This window comes from Zonotrichia albicollis, chromosome 13 (assembly GCF_047830755.1).
Source record: "Zonotrichia albicollis isolate bZonAlb1 chromosome 13, bZonAlb1.hap1, whole genome shotgun sequence".
Classification (NCBI taxonomy): Eukaryota; Metazoa; Chordata; class Aves; order Passeriformes; family Passerellidae; genus Zonotrichia; species Zonotrichia albicollis.
The window spans coordinates 12,081,084-12,105,959 of record NC_133831.1 but is presented as its reverse complement, the minus strand read 5'-3'; the positions used below and the strand labels follow the sequence as shown (position 1 = coordinate 12,105,959).

General features: G+C 48.5%; 3 protein-coding genes across 10 annotated transcripts; 1 reads left to right on the top strand and 2 right to left on the bottom strand.

Moving 5' to 3' along the window:
- Positions 1-304: 304 nt before the first annotated feature.
- On the bottom strand, positions 305-4,461 carry LOC102065800 (chemokine-like factor). 3 transcript variants are annotated; one of them, XM_005495482.3, is made up of 4 exons: positions 4,091-4,461; positions 3,849-4,007; positions 2,280-2,375; positions 305-698 (listed from the first exon to the last, which is right to left on the bottom strand). In XM_005495482.3, exons 1-4 carry the CDS (start codon positions 4,250-4,252, stop codon positions 594-596), a joined length of 522 nt encoding a protein of 173 aa, XP_005495539.1. In that variant the 5' UTR covers positions 4,253-4,461; the 3' UTR covers positions 305-593. The 3 variants fall into 3 exon arrangements, with proteins under 3 accessions (XP_005495539.1, XP_074407144.1, XP_074407143.1); XM_074551043.1 differs by lacking the exon at positions 2,280-2,375; XM_074551042.1 differs by lacking the exons at positions 305-698; positions 2,280-2,375 and adding an exon at positions 2,943-3,738 and having other exon boundaries at positions 3,771-4,007.
- On the top strand, positions 3,775-15,609 carry TK2 (thymidine kinase 2). 6 transcript variants are annotated; one of them, XM_074551039.1, is made up of 10 exons: positions 3,775-3,896; positions 5,156-5,193; positions 5,895-5,969; positions 7,263-7,316; positions 9,176-9,265; positions 10,565-10,638; positions 13,088-13,176; positions 13,468-13,547; positions 14,693-14,773; positions 15,160-15,609. In XM_074551039.1, the coding sequence occupies exons 5-10, from the start codon at positions 9,182-9,184 to the stop codon at positions 15,262-15,264; spliced, it is 513 nt and encodes a 170-aa protein (XP_074407140.1). In that variant the 5' UTR covers positions 3,775-3,896; positions 5,156-5,193; positions 5,895-5,969; positions 7,263-7,316; positions 9,176-9,181; the 3' UTR covers positions 15,265-15,609. The 6 variants fall into 6 exon arrangements, with proteins under 6 accessions (XP_074407140.1, XP_074407139.1, XP_074407142.1 ...); XM_074551038.1 differs by having other exon boundaries at positions 3,888-4,030; XM_074551041.1 differs by lacking the exon at positions 3,775-3,896 and adding an exon at positions 4,129-4,236.
- Positions 15,610-16,534: 925 nt separating this feature from the next.
- LOC102065616 (uncharacterized) lies at positions 16,535-24,203 on the bottom strand. Its single transcript, XM_074551035.1, has 2 exons — positions 23,888-24,203; positions 16,535-21,507 (listed from the first exon to the last, which is right to left on the bottom strand). Exons 1-2 carry the CDS (start codon positions 24,170-24,172, stop codon positions 20,071-20,073), a joined length of 1,722 nt encoding a protein of 573 aa, XP_074407136.1. The 5' UTR covers positions 24,173-24,203; the 3' UTR covers positions 16,535-20,070.
- Positions 24,204-24,876: the final 673 nt, after the last annotated feature.

Sequence of the window (24,876 nt, the reverse complement as noted above, 5' to 3'; positions counted from 1 at the left end):
CAGCCCCGGGACAATGGAGCTGGGCTGCGGGACCCAGAGCAGCGAGCTGGGCGGGCTCGGGTCCCGCCACCCCGAACACACGGAACCGCCGGAGATCACAGCCCAAACCCCACTCAGGGCTGAAATTTCGGGATACAAATGCCTCGGCAAACGCTTTAACATGAAATTTGCATTGCAGAAGAAAATCTTTCCAAAGAATGGTTACTGGGTCATTACATTTTTACTTTACTTTAAAAGGTACATTTACTCTAATGTACTTTTTTACACTTAGTAAATAAATAAGATTAAATAATGCACTTAAAAGCCCGTTTGTATTTTCTTTTTATTAGAGAAAGAAGACAACCATAAAAACAATTTTCATACAGGTAAAAACATAATTAAGTTTAGAAAAACACGACAATTTTCTCCAAAGCTTTAACTGGTGAAATTGCAATGCTGAAACTGCATTTGGAAAAGTAAAAAACCTTATGAATGATACTTGCAGAAACATCAGTGCACAGGAAATTCAAAAGTGAGCACATGAAAACACAAACTCTTTAAAAGAGAGTGGGAAAACAGAATGGAGAACTCATTCTTTCACTAACATGTCATTCTTATTTGGGAGGAGCACTCCTTCCTCTTCCTCTCTCAAGTCTAATCTTCTTGCAAAGAAGAACCGCGTCGACAATGCAGAGAACAAGCAATATAAGACCCAAAACCTATAAGAATTACCATAAAATTAGTTCCCCCACTCAGTCTCGAACTTTTACTGTAGTGACTCATCAGTAAATATATACTTGTTTCTGGTCTTGAAAATGTGTGATTTGAGATACTGATAAATTAAATACACCCACATTTACATTCATCAGGCTTTCAGAGAGCTGTCTGCAGCCTGCTCTGTTTGATGTTTGTGTCAGGCCTTGGAGGTAGTGTGGTGCTCTCCTTCAAAGCTAAGCTAATGCTGCATTTTGCCAGACAATACTTTTATCCTAAATGAAAGCCCTTCTGTCTCTTTAAGGGCTCCTTAATTAATGGGACTGGCCCTGAGAAAAGTCAAGGGAAAGTCAGTATTCCTAGAAACAAGCCCAGCAGAAAAATGCTCTTCTCCTCTGAAGCTCTGAATGGGAAACATATTCCAAACTGAACAAAACGTACTATATTATTTAAAATATATACCACCTCTGGAAGATAACTGGAGAAATATGTTTGCAGAAAAGCTACTGAGATAACTCACTCAGCTCCTGCCCTCCAGCCCCATCCCACGTGCATGCTGGGGTTATTAATGCAGGCACTGCATTACCTGATCAGGGGTTATTTTCAGGAGAGCTCTTGGGAGAGCACAGCTCAAGGCACTTTGTGCCTCAGCAGAACAGGCTGGGGGGGATTCTGTCCCTCCCAGCACTGAAGATGTCACAGGTTCTACCCAAACCTGTGTTCCCAGCTACCTGCTCAGTCTCCTGCTCCCACCTTTCATTTCTGTGGACTTCACAAATGAGAATATAAATTCTATTGCAGCACAGTCACTTGATCAGAAAGTCTCCTTTTTGCCTAGGATGTCACTGCCAGTGAAGCCATCAGCTTTCCCCCTCACCACCTCCTAAGCTGAGTTTGAAAGAGCTCTGTGGCAGCTTTTAGGTTTCTTTTGGTTGCTTGTCACATTTCAGCTTATCTTGTACTTCTGGAGACTTTCAAAACTGAAGGGTTTTCTTTCCTTCCTTATTGTTTATTAAGTTTAATTACAGTAATTGCCATTTGAATAAAAACTACCAGTTACTCAAACTATTAAACTGATTTCATCTTAAGAACACAAAATTCTTACAATCATAGTATGAACAAAACCCATTTTTAACTGACATAATTCCTCAGTTTGTGTCAGAAAAAACAATGTACACGCCAGGAGGGAGTATCAGTGTGTCTGTTAAAAAGTTTAAACTCTTTTTAGGACAGTTGGCATTTTTTCTCAAGTAGTAACCAAACTGGGTAGTCCTAAAAGAGCTAGGGATTCTTCCACCCAGGATTTCAAGCTACGGTAGCAAATGTAGGTTACTTAAAAACTCTAGAAATTTTCAGTGTTTCAGTACTTCTCTGCAGTAATTCCTAAGTCTTGTAACATCTTTAGATTACTAGTGATGTGAGGATTATTTTCTTTTAATGAGACACACTGGATGTAACTTGCTTGCTACTGCTGAGTGTTCTTCCAAGACAATTGTTTGCATGGTCCTACCACAATGTGAGTGTACTAAGAGGTTCAAATCACTGCACTCTAAGAACTGAAATTCATTAACAATACTCCTACTTACTCCTCCAGCCAATGTCCCCTTGTTGGTCTTGATTATTATTGCAAACAAGGCCACAACGAGGAGGAACAACGCTGCAATCACCGAGTTGAAAATATCCTGAAACAGCCAGTGGAAGCAAAATATTTATTCTGAAATACAGGCCTGAAGGAGAGTGTGGAGAGCTCCCAGCACAGAAGGGATGGTTGAAAACAGCTGGACTGCCATGAAGACAGAGCTACAGCAACATCTGTGTGAGAGGACACTGACACCCAGTGGTTTGATCACAAAAAGAGTGTTTATAGTAAAAGTTTCTTGTTTTACCTTTCTTCTGTTGTTTTTGCATCAAATTTTTGCAACTTGGCTACACCTGAGAGACTGAAGCAGCAAATACACGTACAAAAGGGAGGTAAGAGGAGACCTTGTTAGCATTTGAGTGAAAGTGTGTGACTAATTTGTGATGTGAAGGCGTTACACAATGAGGCAAACAGTGCCTGTGCCAGGAGGGGCTGTTATCGGATCCAGCAGTGTCCAGAATGGATGGAACAGAACACTGTTAGGAGAACCTGCCTCAGCCTCCACAGCACACTGGGGCTTGCCTTACCTGGACAGAAACAATCACTGAGCTGCCGAGCACGTCCCTTGGGACAGGTGATCCCTCCAGGTCACAACCCTGCTGGTGCTCACAGCCAGCGGCCACAGCAGCCAGGGGACAGCAGGACCCACAGCCAGGGGACATTGGGGACAGCCATAGCCACAGCCAGGGGACATTGGGGACAGCCATACCCACAGCCAGGGGACAGCAGGACCCACAGCCAGGGGACACTGGGGACAGCCATACCTACAGCCAAGGGACAGCAGGACCTACAGCCAAGGGACACTGGGGACAGGCATACCCACAGCCAAGGGATAGCAGGACCCACAGCCAGGGAACATTGGGGACAGCCATACCCACAGCCAAGGGACAGCCGAATCCACAGCCAAGGGACACTGGGGACAGCCATACCCACAGCCAGGGGACATTGGGGACAGCAGGACCCACAGCCAGGGGACACTGGGGACAGCCATACCCACAGCCTGGAGACACTGGGGACAGTGGGGGACAGTAGAACCCACAGCTATGGGACATTGGTACCCACAGCCAGGGGACAGTGGAACCCACAGATATGAGACATTGGTACGATGTCACGGCCAGGGGACATCGGTACCCAGCGTCATCAATACTCACGGCCGGGCACACGGGTACTCACAGCCATCAGTACTCACAGCCATCAGTACTCAGAGCCCACAGGTACTCACAGCCCAGAGGTACTCAGAGCCCACAGGTACTCAGAGGCATCAGTACTCACAGCCATCAGTACTCATAGCCATCAATACTCACAGGCATCAATATTCAGAGCCACAGGTACTCACAGACATTGGTACTCACAGGCATTAGTACTCACAGCCCACAGGTACTCACAGCCCACAGGTACTCGCAGCCGTCAGTACTCGCAGCCGTCAGTACTCGCAGCCCACAGATACTCGCAGCCACCAGTGCTCACAGACATCAGTACTCACAGCCCACAGGTACTCGCAGCCATCAGTACTCACAGCCAGCGGCCAGAGGAGGAAGCGCATCCGCGCATCGACCCTGAACAGGTAGAGCAGCAGGAACAGCAGGGTGATCACCGTCTCCATGCCGGCCAGCGCCGTGTAGGCCCCGTGCGCGCCCGAGACCGCGAAGCAGATGAAGGCGGCCAGCGCCACCAGCTGCGGGACAGGAGGGGACGGAGGTCAGCGCCGGCCGGTGTCTCGGGCCCTGCCCGCCGGCCCCGGGCCGCCCCCGGCCGTACCGTGCGGGAGATCTTCAGCGCGCCCCGCGGCGTGCGGGGGAAGGCCCGGTCCACCACCGTCCGCCCTGTGGCGGGCGGGCGGCGCGCCCCGGCACCGGGACTCCGCGACGGCGGGAGCCGGGGAGATCCCGGCGCCGATCCCGCAGGTGATGCCGGGGCCATCGCCGGCGCTGGAGCAGCCCCGCCTCAGAGCGCCGGGGCGGAGGAAGTGATGGCTCGGCGGCGGAAGGGCCGGGGCGGGCCGGAGCTGGGCCGGTGCGGCGCGGGCCGGGCGGCAGCGGGGATGGGCAATGTGGCGGCGGGGCGCGGCCTGGGCGTGGGGCCGGCGGGGCGCGGGCACTGCCGTCCCCGGCCCCTCAGCGGGCGGGCCCCGCGCCGCTGCCCACCGTAAGTGCGGGGCGGAACCGCGGTACGGGCTGGGCCGGGCGGCCGCCCCTGGGCCCGGCTGCGGCTCCGTGCGAGCCCTCGGGATGTGCTGGAGCCGCTCCGGGGGAGCGGGGTCAGACCCAGGAGCGGCTCCGGGGCAGCGGGAGCGGGATCAGACCTGGGAGTGGCTCCGGGGCAGCAGGAGAGGGGTCGGACTCTGGGGCGGCTTTGGGGCAGCAGGAGCGGGGTCGGACTGGAGCTCTGAGCGCCCAGCCCATCCCTGCCCTCCTGCCCTGCTTGGCTGGGTGAAGGCTCTGTAAGCCCAGCTTGGCTGGGACAGGTTTTTACCGCTGTTTTGAAGTGTAAGGTGCTTGTTTGGGAGCTCTCTGTAATCCTGTGAGGCCAATGGGTGCTGCTCCAGCTGTCTTTCCAAAATTTATTTATGTGCAGACCCACTGAGGGGCAGCAGACGGAGCAAAAATCGGTGAGAGTGTGAGCACTCACTGCCGGACTCTTGGCAGTGTCAGGGACCGTGCAGAACTTTAACTAAATCTGTGCCATTCAGTGCCACAATGTCTCTGTTACATGACCCAATAATTAATTTCCTAGAACTGGCCTGGAGGGTCTCACATTAAGAAACTTGGTATAACTAAGTTATGAAAATTGCTTTGATTTAACTGTTGTTTATTTGCATTCTAGATAAGCATCTGATAAAAAAAGATCCTAGGAAGAGAATTGTAAGTATTTGCATTTTGTTCAGAAAACAAAGTGAAAAGTGCAGCCTCTTTCAGTGTAATTCCATTGTAATTTGAGTGTGTGTGTAAAGGCAGCTGTAGGCCATAGCTGTGTGTCTGTCACTGGCTCATACTCTGTGCAAGGCTACACTGAAAATTGTGTAAAATTGTGGGAGATCTGTGCATAAATTGTGAGGGCTTGTGTCAGGACAGGTGGCAGTGTGGGTTCACTCCTGCATGTGCAGCCTTGCCATTGCTTATATAACCCCCTGGGCTATAAATTATTTTAAGACAGTTGAAAAAAATTCTCTGAGTTTATTTTAGTTGTTTAGGTTTCTGAAAATAAAAATGTGATCCCTCTTAAGGTTTAAGCTATGTATATAATGGATGCTGAGGTTATTGTGACAGTTGGCACTTATTTGAGTTGGGAGTCAGGCTCTGAGGTGGATTGTGGCAGAGTGGGACAGCAGGTCTGGAATCTCTGGGGTCCTGGGAAGGGGAGGAAAGCTGGGAGCAGGACAGGGCTGGCTGTGGGGGATGCAGGGAGGGAAAATGTGGTGTTGTGGGAGAGTCACAGCATCCAGAGGGATCCCATGGAACAGTCTGTTCCCAGCATGGCATGTTGGAAGGGCAGGGGGCATTCCTGACACACTGTCCCTGCTCTGCCACAGCGAGGGGCTCAGAGTCTCTCTGCTTCTCACCAGATCTGTATCGAGGGCAACATTGCCAGTGGAAAAACAACATGCCTGGATTATTTTGCACAGACTACCAGCATTGAGGTACTGGATGTTTCTTTGTCTTTATTCCCTCACTGAGCTTGTCTTTGATCAATGTGTGTGAGAGGAGGGAGCAGCAGGGGCACCACCCCATCTTTTTACACTCAGATTGCAGCAGAGGAATGTAGATCACATGTAGTATGTACTGGATGCCAAATACCAGAAAAAGCTGTGAATCAGTGTTTGTGTCTTCATAAATTTACAGCAGCCCACGGAACATGGGCATGTTTGGACTTGCCTGTTTGCCATTTCATGTCACTGAAATCTTAGGTGGGTCTGGTCAAAGCAAAATAAAGAATTATTATGTAAAAATACCTTGTTACAGAGATCCCAGTGAATAGATGGCTTTTTTAATAAAAGGAAAATCTGTTAGAACTGTTTCAGGAGATTTCTTTGACTGATCTGGTATTTGATTTCATGTTGCTTAGAACCAGGTTAGGGGAAGGGCAGGCTTGTTGCATTTTAAACAAAATCAAGGTCAAACCTTAGTGAACAATTGTTCTTGTACAACAGACATTAATGCTTTCCCCAACAGACCTGGCAACACATTTGGCAATAAGTTTGACTCCTCATAGAAATGCTGGGTTGCCAGATGTTATTTGGTAATTTAACAGGAATTGTCCTTATGAAGTAATTAACTATTAATCCAAAGGATAACAGACTTTAGTTTGCATACAGTGCAGCATTTTAAAGTAGCTACTTAAGCTCCTAGCCTGATGAGATTCTCTTAGGCCTGACTCTACAGTATTATTGTAGATTTAGACCCTGTTTGAACCAGGCAGGTCTCTTGTGATTTTACCTATTCAGGGTAGAAGCTTTTCTGATTCATTTTGTAAAAGATTTGGATACATTTTGTTTGTTAGAACACAAAAATAAAATGAAAACGAATGTGGCAGCAATCTGATCCTCTTCCTTTGCTGACAAGTGTTAATTTCTGAGAAGTTAATTAGTGAGGGGATGGACTTGTCATTGAAATGCTAAGCACTCTGCTAAGCTGCTCTTTCCCTTATGTGGTGCTGATTTTGACTCAAAAAAATTTCTCTCCAGGCTTAGGAGGTGTTTAAAAATGCTCAGAAGACATTGGGTATTGACATGTCTCTTTTTAGCAGTGTTCATTATTACCTTCTGTGTTACAGAATTCAGTGCTGGTTTTTTGTCATGAGCTTTCCAATACAAGTCCTGAATGCTCTGATTCACTGCACAAGTATTCCTGAAGAATAGTTGGTCACTTGTAGGGTCACATTAAATATTTTGAATCTAAGATGTATTTAACATGGAGTAATTCTTTTTAACCAGGTTTTGAAGGAACCCTTGAACAAGTGGAGGAATGTTCGAGGTCATAATATCCTGGTAAGTGGCAGAAATGATTCCTGCAGTTACAGTGGCTGTTCTTTTAGCAAGACTTGTGATGGCTTTTTACCAGCCAGCAAAACTGCTACAAAAGCTGTGATCCAAATCTCACACAGCAAAAACTAAAGCTCCACAAAGCAATGGAGCTTCTACTGTGGTTAAGACATGCATGTCATAGAAACTCTGCATATAAAATGTGATTTTGGCAAGGACTGGGTGTCCAGTGGGGTGAGTTAAAGCAACTCCCAGGAAGGTAAGCCCTGAGTGTGGCAGTTGTTTCTAAATGTGCTTTTTTGTTGTGCCTGTTTCAAAGAAGGGAAGGAGGTGAGGTGAGGGGTGGATCTGTCAGTTAATGTTGTTTGACTGGAGATCTGTGAACAGTTCTGGAGCCCCCAGCATAGAAAGGACATGGAACTGTAGGAGAGAGTCCAGGTGAGGCCATGGAGGTGCTGAGGGCACTGGAGCAGCTCCCCTGTGGAGCCAGGCTGGGAGAGCTGGGGCTGCTCAGCCTGGACAGGAGAAGGTTGTGTGGAGAGCTCACAGCTCCTTCCAGGCTCTGAGGGGAACCCAGAGGGGGACAATTGCTCAGGAACTGCAGGGACAGGACAGGGGGAAAGGGGACAAATTGAGAGAGAGGTAGTTTAGGTTGGATGTATGGAAGGAACTCTCTCCTCTGAGGGTGGGCAGGCCCTGGCACAGGGTGCCCAGAGCAGCTGGGGCTGCCCCTGGATCCCTGGCAGTGCCCAAGGCCAGGCTGGACACTGGGGCTGGAGCAGCCTGGGACAGTGGGAGGTGTCCCTGCCATGGCAGGGGTGGCACTGGGTGGGATTTAAGGTCCATTCCAACATTTAACCCTGCATGGATCTGTGATCCTGTGGCTGCTGCAGGTAAGGAAAATTCAGCCCAGTGAGGAGTTGAGGGCTTGCATTGTCCTTTGGGTGGCTGAGGCTTCTTGGAGCTGCTCCCCCAGGCTGCACACTGGGATGCTGGGATGGTCCCTGCTGTGAGCCCTGTGCTGGGCTCAGCCCCTCTGCAGGAGCCCCCTGTGGCTGAGGCAGGGTCTGTGCTCTGCACTGTGGACACAGCCCAAGCCATGCTTGCCCTGACATGTGTTAAATACCATCAGTGTTATTTAACAGTAAATTGTCCCTCCTGGGAGTTGCTGATGCCCTTCTGATTGTTAGTAAAGGGCTGGGGCATGTGTTGCATGACAGCACAGCAGCCTTGGAACAGTGGGAAAGTCTGATCTTGGCAGGGAGCAAAGCAGAAGGTCAGAGCTGTGGGCTCAAGCTTTGCTGCTGTCTTAAAACTTGTCACCTCAGCCAAAAGACACTGAATGATGTTTTATTTTGAGTGAGATCCTTTCTCTGCTGTGCAGGAGAGATGGCTGCTTTAAGTTCTATGTGAGTGTGGAATTGCAGCAATCAGAAAGTGGAACAGCTACCTGAGAGCTGCTGTGAGGATGTGTCCTGTGTTAAAGGACACCTTTGCTGAGGCCCAGACCATACTTGGAACCCTGTATGATTACTGGGTGCACTGAGGGTCTGTCAGGGCACAAAAATAGTGTAGTAGGTGGGATTTTTCCATTAGTTGATTCTGACTGTTCCATGTGCGGAGTAACTAATTCCTGCTGAGTTCAGCCAGCCTCCCACTCAGTGTCTGTGGGGACAGGGCTGGAATTCTGCATCTCCATTGTGGAGACCAAATAAATGATCACTTCATTTTGCTCAAACCTGATGTCAGCTGTTTTAGCACTTTTCTTGGAGCCATGCTGTTGTAGGGAAAAGTTTCCTGAATACCCAACTTCCTGTAGTGCTGTTTGTCCTAACAAATGTTCGTCTGTCCATCTCTGACCCCAGGGCTTAATGTACCAGGATGCATCAAGGTGGGGGATAACTCTGCAGACCTATGTCCAGCTGACCATGCTGGAGCAGCACACCAGGCCCATGGTAAGGAAACTTCTTTTCATTTTATGAGTAATTCCATGTGGTTATGAGTGCTAAATCCCTTTAACATTGTATTCATGAGTTGGGATGCTGTGTGGATCCATTCTTCCTGCAGTGAGCAGGAATTTCTGAGGTGCACATTGATATGCTCTGGGGTAAAACCTCTGCCTCCTGCCTGCTCACAGCTTCCCCAAAGTGGTGCTGCTCTTTGGGCACACCCTCCAGGGCTAGGCTTGCACAAATCTCTTCCTCATTTCATGTCAGTGACTTGTCTGCAATTTCATTATCTCAAATCCTTGGCAAACAGCAAGTAATCTCTTGTTAGAATTCATAGTACTGCTTCATGCTGTCTAGTACAAATTTAGCCATTGCTTCTTCTGTTTATGCAAAATACTTCCACTACCGTTTTCTATTCCTTTTTCAGGTGGTTGACATTCTTTCTTTCGTGTAATTTTTTCTTTTTTTTATATTAAATTTCACATCCTACCTTTTTATCAAGATTTCTTCATTCTTTTTTCCTTCAAACACCTTTTGTTACATTCTATGCTATCTTGATGACAACACCTGGTCTTAGATGCCATGCTTCTATTTTACTGATTGTTCTTATGTTCTGAGTTTGTGTCAGGGCAGACTGTTGGCAGTGCCAGATATGAAAGTGGCACATATAATCATTAGGTTTTTGGAAGAGGTGTTTTTCCAAGACAATAGAAATCCCGTTCTGTTGGAGTTGTTCATTCAAGAATTCCTGAGGATTTCCCTCTGAACTTTTTTTGTCACTTGAGCCTTGCTGGAGCTGTTTTTGCTTTGTTAATGTGCAGAAGCCTGGGTGAGAAGCTGCTCTGCCAGGCCCAGGAGTGTCAGAGATTTCCCTGCTCCAACATGAAGTGCTGGTGGGACACGTGCAGGGCTGGCTATGAGGGCTCTGCCAGCTGCAGTCACTTCTTTTAAAAGTCCTGTTTCCTTTCTTGAATGTGTCTGGTGTTAGCTGTGTGCTGTGACCAGCAATGCCTGGGATGGAGCAGCACTTGGGGGAGCAGCAGTTCCCATTGTCCTGCAGATCCCAAATGGATTGCTGCTTTTTTGTACCTGAGTTACCTTCCACTGCTCAGCTGAATGCTGAGCACTTGCCCTTGAACTGAATAACAAATCAGAGTAAGATCAGGAGGCCTTGTTTGCTTTGTGGTTCCCACCCTCCTGGTAAGTTTGTTTCTCACAAGATCTGAAAATTGTATTTCATATGTGCCCTGTGAGTGTGAAAAGAAACAAGCATGAACACGTACAGAGTCAGGTTCTGTGTTGCAGATTTCCCCCATAAGGATGATGGAGAGGTCGATTCACAGTGCAAAACACATTTTTGTGGAAAACCTCTATCGAAGGTATGGCATGTGGTTTTCTGCTTTACTTTTTTGGCTTCATTACTTTAAATATATATCTAATCAAATGATAATTCCTTTGGTAGTGTGCATTTAAGGGGCCTGTGAAATGTGCCAGCTCTGTGTTTAGTGGCAGTGTTTGGTATGGGCTGTGTGCCCACTTCCTGCAGCACTCTGGGAAACCTTTTCCAGCAGTGCTCCTGAGCATTTAGCACTCATCTATTGAAGTTCCTGGCTCTCCAGCTGAATACCCAAATCTTGCTTGAATCAAACACGTGCTGGACAGGTGAAAAACCACAAAGAAAGAAAGAATAAGAGTGTGGGAGGTAGAGAACTGAGCAGAGTTACCCAGCCTGCCATCCTCAAGTCCTGGGCTCTTGCTCAGAATCAGGATTTACAGGATCAAATTAGACTGCAAGCCTTGGCAGGTTGTGAGTAAAGAAAGAACAAAAGACAGTTACACCTAACTGCCTTAGGTGGAACTCACCTGTCCCAAACTGACTGAAATAGTGCAGGAATCAGGGTTTTGTTTGTTTGTTTGGAGTGCTGAATTTCTGACGAGGAGTGTATGTGGCAGATGGGTTTTAGTGGGTTTTTCAGTAGCCTTGAGAGTCTGGAACAGTCACAAACCCCAGTTTGTGCCACAAGGTGTCATCCATGCTGCACGAGCACCTCTGCCATGGGAAAACCTTTGGAAGTTATTCATCCCAGTGCACACACAGTGCAAGCAGCCTGGAATATAAAATATACTCAATTTTAGTTGCTGTTCTTTTTTCATTGTAGACAAAGTGCTTTTTTTCCTAAAGACGTAGTTGCTCTGAGGCTAAATCTGTTTGTGGCAACACTGTGAGTTAATAATAACAATTTTAAGAGCATCTAAGATGTTTTGCACTTTTTAAATGCTGAAAAAAGGCATTTGCTTTGTTTTGTTACAGCAAGCTAGAAGGCAGCTGATAGAACCAACAGCAAGCCAAAAGAAAATAATGTGTAAAAGGATTCTAAATAAGAGAAGGAATAATTGAGGAATGTATGAAAGTAGCTGTTTTGTGAGACATTAATTATGGAGTCAGTCTGGCTGTGTTAGGTGAGTGTTAAGAGCGTGCCCATGGTGTGCTGTGGGTGAGCTCTGCAGCTCACTGTCCCTCTGAGTCCATCACTGCTTAGGATAGAAACTCACTCTGCTCATGTTGGATTGAGGGAGTAAAAACCTGACTTGGTAGGGGCCAAATGCCAGCAAGCTTTGGAAATGTAAACACCATTTTGTGCCTTTTATATACCCTGTATCTGTGTGGATCTTGAGCCAGAGTCCTCCCAGGGTTACCCAGGGAAAGCAGAGATGTGCTGTCTGTAGATTCAATGCAGGATTGACTTGGATGTATTTGTCTTTTAGGGTAAGAACAGTGGAGCTTTTTCTTATTCCCAGCTCCTTTCAGCCTTCCTATTTCCCCCATCTATGCTGGAGAAAAGCAGCACAATAGACTTTGGCTGATGTAGATCCCTGCTGCCCAGAATTGCTGTGATTATCAGGAAGAGCAGCAGTGAGCAGTGTTACCCCATTTCTGCATGGCAGATCAAGAGGGGACATGGCACAAACAGGGATTTTGCTTTTTTTCCATACTTAGGGAAATATCTGTATTACTTTTGCTCACTTTTGCAAGTGATCAAAGCAAGTTGCCAGGGGACTGGTTTAGAAATCTGTGGGATATTTTTTTCAGTCCTATTTAAAATGGCCTAACTGGTCTGAATCATTCAGCTGGAGAGCACAGGAGCCTCCCAACTCCATCTTCTTAACATTTTTTCTATTGCAGAAGTGTTTAGGAAAGAGTATGGAGTATGTGTTATTGTCACCAGTTTTGCAGAGAAGATACTGTAAAATTAGTAATATTTGACACTCAGGAATGTGGTAATAAGTGAAAATTGATACTCTAATAAAAACACAGCATGTGATTCTTAACATGCCCTCAGTAACTCCCTTTTACTTGAGTTGTCTGATACTTTACTCTGTTGCTGGGATAACTTTGGGACATTTGTCTCCAACATTCTGTGCTGAGTTCAGAGTTAAGCATATTGAGTGTTTCACTACTCTTTCCACGAATATTTCTTACAGTGGGAGTGAATTTATTGACACATGGACATTATATTTCTGCTGCCTTTTACTGTGGCTTCTGTAAGGAATTGTTGGTGCTGCTCAGTAAATCCAGCCCTTCTGGTGACATACCCTGGGACAGATTTGATATAGAGAACCTGAGCAATAAATATCATTGAGTACTTTAAAAAAAGGAAAATATTTGTTCTTTCTGTTTTATAAACAATGGTTTATGTGGCCTTCAATTTGCATGGGCTTCTTGTCACAAATGTTGGAGTCAATGGGGAGGGATTGTGGTCAGGCGAGCAAAATGAGAGTTTTGATCTCTGCATGCTGCTCAGATGTGCTCCTCTTGTGTTTGTTCAGTGGAAAAATGCCAGAGGTGGATTATGCTGTCCTGAGTGAATGGTTTGACTGGATCCAGAACAACACTGATGTTTCAGTTGATCTCATAGGTAACATCTTGATGGCTCTGGAGGGCTGTGTTTGTGGGTGGGCTTCCTTTCTGGGAGAAGAAAATTATTCTTGTTTCTTGGGTCATAAATAATCACATTATTCAGTATAAAAGTGGCCACCACCAGGCAGCTTGGGTTTGTGGGTGGTTCATGGGTGGGTAGTGCCAAAGGGGAGGTCCAGCCGTGGTACCCAAGCCAGGATCCTTCCCTTCTGTAGTTTGTGAAGTGAGTTTCTTATTTGCTTTTAAAGCTGATCCTTGAACATAACTATTAACATTTTTGTTCCTGCAGTTTATTTGCAGACATCTCCTGAAGTTTGCTATGAGAGGCTAAAGACAAGATGCAGGGAAGAGGAAAAAGTCATTCCTCTGGTAAGGAGTTCCTCTGATACATGTGCTTACAAGGAGCTTTGAAAACAGAACAATTCCAATCTAAATGCTAAAATTATATCCTGAGTATATTGCCAGAATGTGGTGCAGCTGTTTCCACTGCAAACTAAACCCTGAGTACTGAATTTAGATTTATTTTTAAGAAATGATCTGTCATGCACGCTGACTCTCCCAGGTGTTCTGCTGTAGCTGACTTTAGGTGCAGCATTAATCAACTGGTAATCTTGTCTAGGATGTAAAAGTCAATTATCTTTGTACCATGAAATGGCACAGAAGCACCCAGGTGTGGCCTTGCAGGTGCTGAGGTTTCTGTGGGCCCTTTGCTGTCTGCTCCCTCCAGGATGTTTGTGCATGAAAAGTGTCCCTGCAGGGACTGAAAGGAGCAGCTCCTTGAAATCTGTGAGCTTGGGAATCTGCTTTAAAACAAGCTGTGCTGGTGGAGCAGTGATTTCTGTGCCAGTTCTTGTGCCACAAGGCTTCTAAAGGAGCCTGACCAGACATGAATGCAGCCCAGAAGCAATCATCAGTTGAAAATCTGTGCTAAGAGTTAAATCTTGGGCCGTGTGAAATTTTGAGAATAAATCCTCCTGTAGTGGATTTGAAGAGCCCTTGTGTTATTTTGCAGCTCTGCTGAAGAAGAGGGGAGCAGTTATGAATAAGCAATGTGAAGTGGTCTCCATGAAGAAAAAAGGCAGTTCATGACAGGCAGGAGAGCTGTTAGAGGAAATTGAGTTACGAGAAAGTAAACTGGGAATTCTCGGGAAATGTACTGACACAGAAAGTGCCTCCCATACATATTCTTTGCAGCCTTGCCCTTTTTGTCCTTACTTTGTTGTATATTTTTTCTGTAAAATCTTGAAGCACATTTTACCTGTGGGAGAGAATCATGGTTGCTTGATCTTTAAAGGAGCTGAGAGCCCTGTGCTCCTGTAAGCTGTGACTTTGAGGTCTTCCTGGAGTTAAACTTTGTACTGGAAATTAATTTTTCTCAGAAACCTTCTGATGCTTTTTAGTTTTTGTTAGTGGAAGATGTGTGTTGCAGGCTTTCATATGTATCCCAATGGATAAAGATTGCAATGTGTGTGTCATCCCTGGGCATTTGTATTATTCCAGTGCCTCTTTTCTAGGAATATTTAGAAGCTATTCATGAGCTCTATGAAGAGTGGCTCATTAAACGTGCACTGTTTGAAGTTTCCTGCCCAGTACTTGTGAGTATTATTTTTATTATAACTAATTAGGCATGTGGGGGGTTGTGCTTTCCAAATAATGGGAGCATTGTTTAGTGGTAAAAGTAAATAAATCTGCTTTTCTGATAACCTTTGGGGAAGGACAGCCTCAGACAAATGTGCCAGCTGTTGGTGTGTAGCACAAAAGGGGGGTCTGCCATCTCTGCAGTAGGGTTTGAGGGGCTGTTCACTGGGATTGCTTGCAGAAACAGCCCTGGAGCTTTTCAGGGAATGCCAAATTCCCAGCACAAAGCAGCTTGGGCAAATCCATAGGGTATCCCAGTTTGGCTGCACTGTTCTGTTCTGCTGAAAAGAAACCAAGTTTTGTGGTGTCAGCTATTGCCAGTGTCCATCCTCTTCTCTCCAAGGTGATTGGAGCTGACCATGACATGCAGAAAATGATAGAGAAGTATGAGGAGAACCGGGACCAAATACTGAACCCAGCTAACAGCACTGTTTATAGAAGCCTGTGACTGTTGGATCAGAAATCATCTACTCAAGTCTGAGTTGGTATTTTTAATATTTAAATATGATGGATATTGATTTTGCACTATGCTTTGTAGAACGCTGTGGACTTACATCTCTGAAATGATCAGGTACCAATCAGGAACAGAATGTGAATCAGTTCCCTTTGTGTTTTTAGGTTTTCCATCAGCTTTACCGTGTCAGTTCTTTTCAGCTAAAATATGGCTGTTTTCCTCATTTCCCGCTTCACTGCTGCTTCCTAGAAGTAACTTTATTTCCCCGCCCCCAAAGACAACCTTGTTGTTGTAATTTGAAATAAACAATTTATTACAGTGTCCCTCTGAGGGAGGGCACCTGAGGTTTCTCTTAATGCCCCCCTTGGGGTGAATTGGGCTGAAACAACACCAAAGGGCCAGGGTGTGTATGAGGGAGGTACAGAGCTGTCAGCTGGCCCTGGGGCCCAGCAAATCATCCTGAGTGTGAGCACAGGATTTGGATGGGATCACCAACCACGGGATCACCATGGGATCACCAACCATGGGATCACCACAGGATCACCCCAGGATCACCAACCATGGGATCACCCCAGGATCACCAACCATGGGATCAGCCCCAGCCAGTCTGGGTTTAGGAGGGGCAGGTTCTGCCTGGCCCACCTCATCTTCCCCCTGGTGGGTGAGTGAAAGGCTGGATGTGTCTCCCTGGAGCTCAGCAGAGCCTTTGAGCCCCTCTCCCTTGGCATCTCCTGGAGAAGCTGCAGCCCCAGCTTGGCTGGGATGGCACCTGGCAGCTGGCTGGGCCCAGGGTGCTGGGAATGGGGTCCCCTGGGATCCATGCTGGGAACAGCCCTGTTTAGCCTGTTCTGATGGTCTGGAGGAGGGCACTGAGCTGACCCTCAGCTAACTGGGGTGACAGCCCTTGGGCAGGAATGGGAGGGCTCTGCTGAGGGCCCTGGCCAGGCTGGCTGGGTGTGCCATGGACCCTGCACTGCAGCTCCAGGACAGGTCTGGGTGTGGCACTCAGTGCTCCCAGCTGGGTCACAGCACTGGGAACAGGCTGGACCCAAAGACCCACAAGGTATTTTCCAACCTCAGTAATTCTGTGATTTTCTAACAACTGAATAGCAGCAGAGAGGAGGGGTGCAGCTCTTTGGGTTTTCTATTCAGGTACAAAAACAGCACAAAGTATGGAAGGCAAGGGTAAGAGTAGGTAGTGGAGAGATGTCACAGCAACAAGGCTGGATGGTTGGAATTTTGATGTTGGAATTTTGATGTCCACAGTCAGATCAATGCTCATTCTTGATCCCTTGGGGTGGTACCCACCAAACAAAAGGTTCAGAGGCTTGCAGACATTCCATTGACATGGGAACAGCTGTGTCCCTCCCCAGGGAAATGATTGCTCCTGCCAGCCCTGAGGGCCGTGCAGAGCCCTCGGTGGAGCCTCCCTGGCAGCAGGCAGGGCACTCTGAGCCTGGGTGGCCTCAGTGCCCCTCTGGCTGTGCCCACTCGTGCTCCTGTGCTGTGTGGGCACCATGGAGCTGAGCAGCACTCTGGCTCCAGGAAGAGGCTGCCCCACCCTCTGCTCCTTCATTCCCCTTTCCAGGCACATCCAGAGGCACAGCAAGGCATTGACTCCTTCCTGCCCTAGGGTTTACACACTTCATAACACAGGGGGGATGTTCATTGTTTTATTATTGGAGGCAGCAAATGAAGTGCATCTAGTCAAAGTCGCTTTGTTAGGCAGATCTTGCCAGTTTGAAATGGTTTTGCTCTAATCCTGCCCACATGAATGCAACTTCATTGAATTCAGGAAGTTCTTTCTGCTCTACAGGACATCACAATATAGCTTAGTTCTGAAGGGAGCTGTGCACTGGTAGTCCCACTGAATTCAGTGCAAAAAAAAAATTAAAAACCCAGAGTTTCTGTGATTGCAGAATGGCCCTGAGAGTTTTTTCAGCTAGCTTTTTATAGAGAGCTTATTTTATTTGTGTTCATGAGAGCCCCAGCCCTGCTCTGGCTGAGCTGAGGAACAGTGAAAATACAGGGTGCATAGGACTGTCTGTTATTCTTTTCAAATGGTTCTAAAAACATCCTAGAATTAAATGACTTCTTAACTGGTTTGCATTCTTTGATTTTACTTCTTTTTATAAAGAAAAACACAGTTGGTTTTTGGGTTTATGCCATGATCAGTTTATTATGACCTGTAAGTACTTGGAGAGTACAGAAAACAGTGGGGGTTTCATTCTTGGCCCTGTCAAAGTGCTGAGTTGCCCTTCTCTTGTGGGAATCCTCTCCCTGCAGCACACACACTGCTCTCACATCGATTTCCTGGGCAGTTTTTGGCAATGATCCCACAAGTACAGAATGTGTTTTCCCCTACTGGTTTTGGTTGGTTTAGATGCAACAAGCAAGGCTTCAACAGCACTCTGATCACTTTGTACAGACATTTGTCAGGCACTTTGTGCAGGACAGAAACATTCAGTTATGTGGCTTTTCAGCAGTATCTGAGGGTGCTGCTTCTGTAGGGCTGTGGGTTGCCTAAAACCCATTGCACTGGAAGAACCACACCCAGTCAGGGGCTGCAGCTCCTGTCCTGTAATCTCCATCTGATCAGCTGCTTCTTTTCTAAATAATATAAGTTTTAAATGCAACTTAATAAGTGCACAGAGAGAGCATTTCCTAGTGAAGTACTAAGCTGGTACTAAAGCTTGTGATTCCAGGAATGCCATTCTACTGCTCTGTTGTAAACCTTTAAAATTCCAGCTTAAAAGTAAGATTTTGTATTCTAAAAAATTCTCTTACTTCTTGCAGCTTCATTGTAGGGGGATACCAGCTATTCTTGATACCTTCTGTTAAACTTTCAAAACTTTTACAATTTCTTTGGAAATGGTTCTATATGTTTGAAGCTCAGTCAGCTGCATTTCATTCTTAATTCTAATTTCACTGTGGACATACATTTTGCACAGCACAGAAAATGTCACTTTATGGTTTAGTACAGAGAATCCTACAGCCCAAAGGATGCCACTGGTACTTGTCAGGACACAGCCCTGTGAATGCTGTTTGTTCCTAACACCCATTTCTCACACCACACCCAGAGCTGAAGGCAGTCCTGTCCCCTGGTGTTACCTTGAGCAAATTCTGTTTCTCCTACACTGCTGGAATCAGGGGATGACACAATTTCAACCATTAGTTCTTCAAAAAGCAAATCTTTATGTTTTAGTTCCTGAGGTTTTTCTAGTCTAATGCATGTGTGCTCCTCTGATTTTTTTCTGGGATGAAAGTCAATTATAAACAATTAATACAAAATTAGTTTCAGCTAATATTTTAACTGTACATGAAAGGCATTTTTTAGCATTTAGAACTGAGCTCCATATTAGCCACTGTGAAGAAAAGGAACTCTATCCCAGCCCAAGCCAGCACACATTTATTTCAGCGCTACTGAAAAAGCCACCTGAAGCAGTATTGAAGTGTCTTTCTAGGTAACAAGTGTATCATGGAATCCCAGAATTTGTAGGCTTGGAAGGGAGCTCTGGAGGTCACCCAGTCCAAGCCCTGCCCAGGCAGGGTCACCTGGAGCAGGTGACACAGGATCATGTCCAGGTGGGTTTGGAATGTCCCAGAGAGGGAGATTCCACAGCTTCCCCGGGCATCAGCTCCAGGGCTCTGCCCCCTCCAGGCAAACAAATTCTTCTCATGTCGGGGTGAATTTTGTTGTGTTTTAGCCTATGGCCATTGCTCTTTGTCCTGCTGCTGGGCACCAGGCTGACAGCCCTTGGAGGAATTTGTACCAATAGCACTGCAGACTGTGCCCAAGCACAGCAAGTGTGCTCTCCTAAAGGAGTTCAGAGCTGTGTGACACAGGCTCAGTGCTGGGATCCCAGCTTCCAGCTGACCCAACATCCTGAGCTTTCCACACAGCACTCCCACCTGCAGGACATCCCTGATCCTGCCTCTGCTGCTCACTGGGATCCTTCTCTCAGCAGATTTTTTTCCTGCTATTAAAATAATGAAGAATGAGATTTTTTTCCTCTTCATTTCAGTGAGACGAACCAGCCTGCAGAAAAATTCTGTGCAGAATGAAGTGTCAGGAGCAGGGGCAAGGGAAATGGCAGCTGTAGCTGGACCTGTCTCTGCTGGTGGCAGTAAACAGTTCCAGTGCTCAAGGCTTCTCTTGGAAATTGTGGTGGTGGCCACAAAATACTTTGGTAACAAATGGTTATTATATATTGGTTAGATATAAAAGCTGTGACACAGGTCAATGCCTCCACAAAGCCAAGTGTTTGTTCACAGAGCTGTTTCCCTCTTTAAAGCTAAAGGAATGTTACCAAACTTTCTAAACCTGTTTTCAACTGAAGTCAGGAGGAAGACTAGCTCAGACACAGCTTCAAAGGAATGCAGCGTTAAGGAGTACAGTCCAGTAAGGCATTTCTAAACTTCTTCCAGTTTAGCAGAATTTACCTTGAACTGCAAGAGTACTCCAGGAATAGGTTTGTAAAGGGAAGAAAGAGAAGTAGGATGCCCAGCTGAAGAAACCTGTCTGGCATTCAGAACAGCCAGAAGGAATCTGACTGATAAATTAAATGGATTTAAATTTATAGAAGTTTGCCTACCCTTTAAAAAGGTGACCATTCAGGTTTCCTTGCGAAAGGAACCATCAGGAATTTGTGTAACTCCTGCTATTTACTGTCCCAAGGCAGGGATGTGGTTTGGGTTTTTTCAGAATTGTTGTGACAGAGCAAATCCTCTCCCTGCCAATGGGATCAAGGCCACAGGTGAGGGACAGTCCCCAGGGGGTGACAGTAAAGCACTGCAGCCTCAGGTGTGCTGGCTCAGCGCTGCCTGCTCGGTGCTGTCAATGATGACATAGGGCTCCTGGCTGTCAGTCTCCTGGGAATTGCTGTGCTCCAGCCTCCCTTCCCTGCCTCCAGCACAGGCACCTGCAGGCTGCCCCAGGCCCCTCCTGCCCCCCTGGGAGGGCTGCACATCAATGCTCTGCGGGGGGATGTAGGTGAGGTTGGGGGGCTCTCTGACATGCCTGAAGCACTCAGAAGCTGGGTGTCCCTTAGCAGGATCCATGAACAGTCTCTTGCTGTCAGAACCAGCAGTGGCATCCTCTGTGTGCCCAGCAGTGCAGCACAGACCTGAAGGTGGCTCAGGGTGTGACAGTGCTCTCTTGTGCAGGTCAGCATCAGGCAGGTAGGTATGTTTTATTTGGGAGGAACTGAATTCTCCAACGTGCCTGTCACTTGTTCCTGCCCCAGGCTGGCCACTTTCCTCTACTGGATACATAAGTTCTTCCTGAGCATCCTTGATCTGCAGTTGTGTGAAGGTTAAAGACAGCTCACAAATGTCATCTTCCCTGGGCACGCCACAGTTTTGGGCAAAGTCCTTGTAGGGCAGAGACTTCAGCTCAGAGGGCTCATCACCAGGGGCTGGGTCTATGCAATTTATGGCATCATTAATTTCTGCTTCAATTGATCCTTCTGGGACTCCTGGAGCTTCAAACTCCAAGGTGGTTTTGCTGTCACAGGAGCTGTCAGCAAACATGGCAAAGGCTGGGGGGCCGCTGGCTCCCGGGGACAGAGGCCCCAGTGCCCGTGCCAAGGCCCGCTCCTCAGCGAGCCTGGCCCTGGGCTCCTGCCCCAAAGCCCTTGGGGAGAGGCTCTCACTGAAGATGGGTGTCTGTGCTATGACAATGTCACTGTATTTGCTCAGGAAGTCCTCGCTGTCCGAGCCCTTGCCCGGCAGGGTGTCCGTGCTTTGCCTCTGGGGCTGCTGGAGGCTGCTGGGGGATGCAGCAGCTGCTGACTGAGCCACGTCCCCTGGGATCCTGACATTCCCAGCAGCTCCAAAGGATGCAGCACAGGGAACTGAACCCTTCTGCTGGGGGACAAGGCACAGAGGTGTCTCACTGCTCCCTTCATCTCCCAGCCTTCCAGTGTCCCCTCTCTGGGGTGTGTGATGCTCCTTATCCTCCTCTCCTCCATGCTGTCGTGTTTGTGTTCCCTGCTGCAGGCTCTTCTCCAGACTGCCATGTGCTTCTTCATTTGCCATCTCCAGGATGGCCTCACACTCGATTCTTGCCAGGAATATCTCAAATGCAGTCTGCTTGGTTTCCTCATTGTTTCTCTTTTTGACAAGTGAAAACTCTGTTGCTGTAGTTGCAACATAGCCGATTTTCTCCAGGACTGCTTTCACAATGTCCTCTGGGAGCACTGGCTGGATGTAGTAGACAAAATTCCCAGTGAAGGTCTGGAACAGAACAAACATGGAAAAGCTGGTGAACACTGCGGGAGGAGGTGCAGGGAAATGTGAAACAGCTGATTTCCTAAAGATCACAAATACTTCAAGACTTGCTTACAGCTTTCAAAAAGCTGTGTTCTACTAGTCTGAGTTTTGAATTGCAGTGAGTGAGCCTTTTCTAACAGCCTCTCCAGCATTGTGGCTTTGCTACAGCACATCAGTTCCAGTGAAGTTGTGCCAGTTTAAACCTGCTGGGGTCTTGGCTAAGAGTGCCAGTATTCAAAAATAAGGAAATAATAAGGAAATCATTTTAGTCAAACTAGAGAAACTCAGAAATAAACCTTTTGTGTTCTACTGAACCTAAGCTTTGAAACAAACTGAGATTCACAGAATGAATCACTGATGTCTTTTCCTAAAGAAACAGACATGATGCACTCACTGTGAATCCCGTTTCTGACCTGGGGACGGAATCCCATTTCTTTTTCCACGGTTCAGACTCTTGCTGTGAACTTTGCTACCCTTGAATTAAACTGCCATTTTTTAAAAGCAGCTTTCTGAAGAGAGACTATTCTAACAGAAATATTGTTCAAAGCTTTCCACAAGCTGTCTCCAAAACACCAATAAAATGCTGCTGCTGTGCAGCAACATGCAATGTTCAATGTTTGCTTGGTTTTAGAACTACCCCAGGCACGAGGCCTAGACTGTAACATGGAAGTGGTTTTTGGTTTTGTCTGAAACCCTGTGACAGGACAGACTATTCTCAGCTGGGCACGACCAACTCCTGGCCAGTCAGAACAGAACATAGGTGGGAATGCAAAGCCAGCTTTCCAGGAGTGGGGAACCTTGTTTTTGGGCTGCTCACCTTGGGCCAGAGCAAGGCTGAGCCCTGAGCATTGGTGTCACAAGGAGGAGATTCAGGAGAACAAAACTGACCCCCAGAATGGGCACAGTGTAATCCTCAGATAAATCTGTTAACAGTGCCCTGCCCTCCCCACCTCCTGTTCCTTCTGGAGGAGGGCAGCTGCAGGCACTGCAGGGACATCAGAGCAGGTGGGCAGGACATGGGAAATACTGTTCCATGTATTTCAGTAGGTTCTAATCAAACCTCTACATGCACAAAGTACTGGTTGTTCTCCGACTTGTGCCTTGTGGTAAAATAATTTCAGGCCTGCAGCAGGCTGTCTTACACCTTGGGTTGCCCACAGTGGTCTTCAAAGTTTATTTTAATGCAGCCTAGGATCCTTGTGTTAGGAATAGCTGAACCCACTAAGTGTAGATCTGACTATCTGATGCTTTGCCCTATTTTAGGGAGATGAATGAAAAGAACAGGAATTTACAGCTGTTTGAAAATCCACAGGTGAGACCTAAGTGCAGGAAGAATCAAAGAAATGGCTTTTTCTCACCAGCACCTGTTGCCAAAGCATGGGCAATAAGTTTGCATTTGGGTGTCTGGGGAGTCTGTTTAAAATTGGGATGTACGAAGATGTCTGTGTCCTCTGGGCAATGAGACGTGCTCAGTGTGCTGGGGAAGTGGGGTAACCGTGAGCATCGTGCTGCAAAAACCAGCAGCAGCATTTCCTCTTTCCCAGGGGCTGTCCCTGCCCACTGCAGCCTGAGCTGGGATCAGGGACCAGAGCGGCACTGGCTCACCTGGCCTGGGTTCCGAGCCACTGCCCATGGCCACGGCCAAAACACCCCTGCTTATGGGCACACCTGCTCACAGCTTAACGTGATGAACGGCAAAGCCTTGCGGGGTGGCTTTTACCTTCCCTGCTGCCTCACCACAGCGAGGGGCTCCGCTGCCGACCCCCGCTGCTGCTCAGCACTCAGGGCCTCAGCGAGGGCGCACGGCCAGTGAAGGCCAATGAACATCTCTGAGCAGCCGTGCACCGTGCTGGGCACCCTGGCCCGGGCTGGATGTGCCCCTGGCCCTGCTCACCCCGAGCTGGATGTACCCTTATCCCACTTGCTATCCCGAGCTGGAAGTGCCCCTGGCCCCGCTCCCTGCCCCGAGCTGGATGTGCCCCTGGCCCTGCTTGCTATCCTGAGCTGGATGTGCCCATGACCCCGCTTGCTATCCCGAGCAGGCTGTGCCCCTGGCCCCGCTCCCTGCCCGAGCTGGATGTGCCCCATATCCCGCTCCCTGCCCCGAGCAGGATGTGCCCCTGGCCCTGCTTACCCCGAGCTAGATGTACCCTGACCCCACTAGCTATCCCGAGCTGGATGTGCCCCTGGCCCCGCTCCCTGCCCCCAGCTGGATGTGCCCATGACCCCGCTTGCTATCCCGAGCTGGATTGCCCCCGACCCCGCTCCCGCGTCCCGGTGCCGCTGCCAAGCCCCGGCCGGAGAAGCGGCCTCGCAGCCCGGGGGTCGGGCGGCAGTGCGGTACCTTGAGGGAGCGGATCTCCCGGCGCCAGGGGCACAGCAGGAGGTTGACGCAGAGCAGCTCCAGCAGCTCCAGCGCCTTGAGCAGGTCGCGCAGGGCGCGGCCGCCCCGCGCCCGCCGGCAGCGTTCGGCCACGCCGCGCACGTCCAGGGCCCCGCGGCGCCCCGGGCCCAGCAGCCGCCGCGCCCGGGCCTTGAGCGCGGGGTCGGCGCAGGCCGCGAGCTGTCCCTGCGCCGCGCGGGCCGCCAGGTGCGACACGTACTCCCGCAGCAGCGCCGGCTCCGCCATGGCGCCGGGCCCGCCCCGCGGCCCGCCCCGCCCCGCCATTGGCCGGCACCGCCCGCGTGCCGGGCGGCCACTGGTTCTCCCGCTTGTCAGTCAGGGCGGGGAGGGCGGAGCCCCACGAATCGAAAGTGAAAGGCGGGAGGGCGGTGAGGGCTCGGGCTGCGCGCGGGGCGGGGCGGGGCTTGTCACGACAGGGGCGTGAGGGCGCGGGGCGTGTCCGGGATGTCTCAGGCTGTCCCGGGATGTCGGTGGCTCTCCGGAGCGCAGCTCCAAGGCTCACACCGCCGGGCGGTGTTTCTCTACTTTACCCTGGTTTGAACGAAGTAGGGAGCTCCTGGTGACCCACCAAAAGCTCCCTGGACATCAAAAGTTTACACTGCACGTTTTAATAGCGGTATCAGCGGTCATCGGTCACAAATGGTCTAACTTTTGTGTTGACTAGCCCTCAGATCCCTCGCTGCTGGTCATGTCTGGCTGCGAAAGGTTTATGCCTGCCCTGGGCTGACAACTGCCCTGCCCTGGGGTTAAACGGGATCTGTGCTGTGGAGTGAGAACTGCCCTGCACTGGTTGGATCCAGCAGCTGTAACACACCTGTGATCCAGGTGCTTTTCTAACCTTGATTTTTTGGAATCTGAATTTTCAAGTCACCACCTGTGGCCACCATGATGTTGTGCTCCTGTGTGACTTCACAAATTGATAAATATTC

What these genes read in the sequence shown, in the direction of transcription:
- LOC102065800 (XM_005495482.3), bottom strand. Translation starts at nt 4,252, where the DNA reads ATGGCCCCGGCATCACCTGCGGGATCGGCGCCGGGATCTCCCCGGCTC. An exon ending in TCCTCCTCTGGCCGCTGGCT is followed by an intron (nt 2,376 to 3,848) that starts GTGAGTACTGAT and finishes TGGCTGTTTCAG; the next exon opens with GATATTTTCAACTCGGTGAT. An exon ending in AGGGGACATTGGCTGGAGGA is followed by an intron (nt 699 to 2,279) that starts GTAAGTAGGAGT and finishes TAATTCTTATAG; the next exon opens with GTTTTGGGTCTTATATTGCT.
- TK2 (XM_074551037.1), top strand. Translation starts at nt 4,381, where the DNA reads ATGTGGCGGCGGGGCGCGGCCTGGGCGTGGGGCCGGCGGGGCGCGGGC. An exon ending in GCCCCGCGCCGCTGCCCACC is followed by an intron (nt 4,478 to 5,155) that starts GTAAGTGCGGGG and finishes TTTGCATTCTAG; the next exon opens with ATAAGCATCTGATAAAAAAA. An exon ending in AGGAAAAAGTCATTCCTCTG is followed by an intron (nt 13,548 to 14,692) that starts GTAAGGAGTTCC and finishes CCTCTTTTCTAG; the next exon opens with GAATATTTAGAAGCTATTCA.
- LOC102065616 (XM_074551035.1), bottom strand. Translation starts at nt 24,172, where the DNA reads ATGGCGGAGCCGGCGCTGCTGCGGGAGTACGTGTCGCACCTGGCGGCC. An exon ending in GGGAGATCCGCTCCCTCAAG is followed by an intron (nt 21,508 to 23,887) that starts GTACCGCACTGC and finishes GTTCTGTTCCAG; the next exon opens with ACCTTCACTGGGAATTTTGT.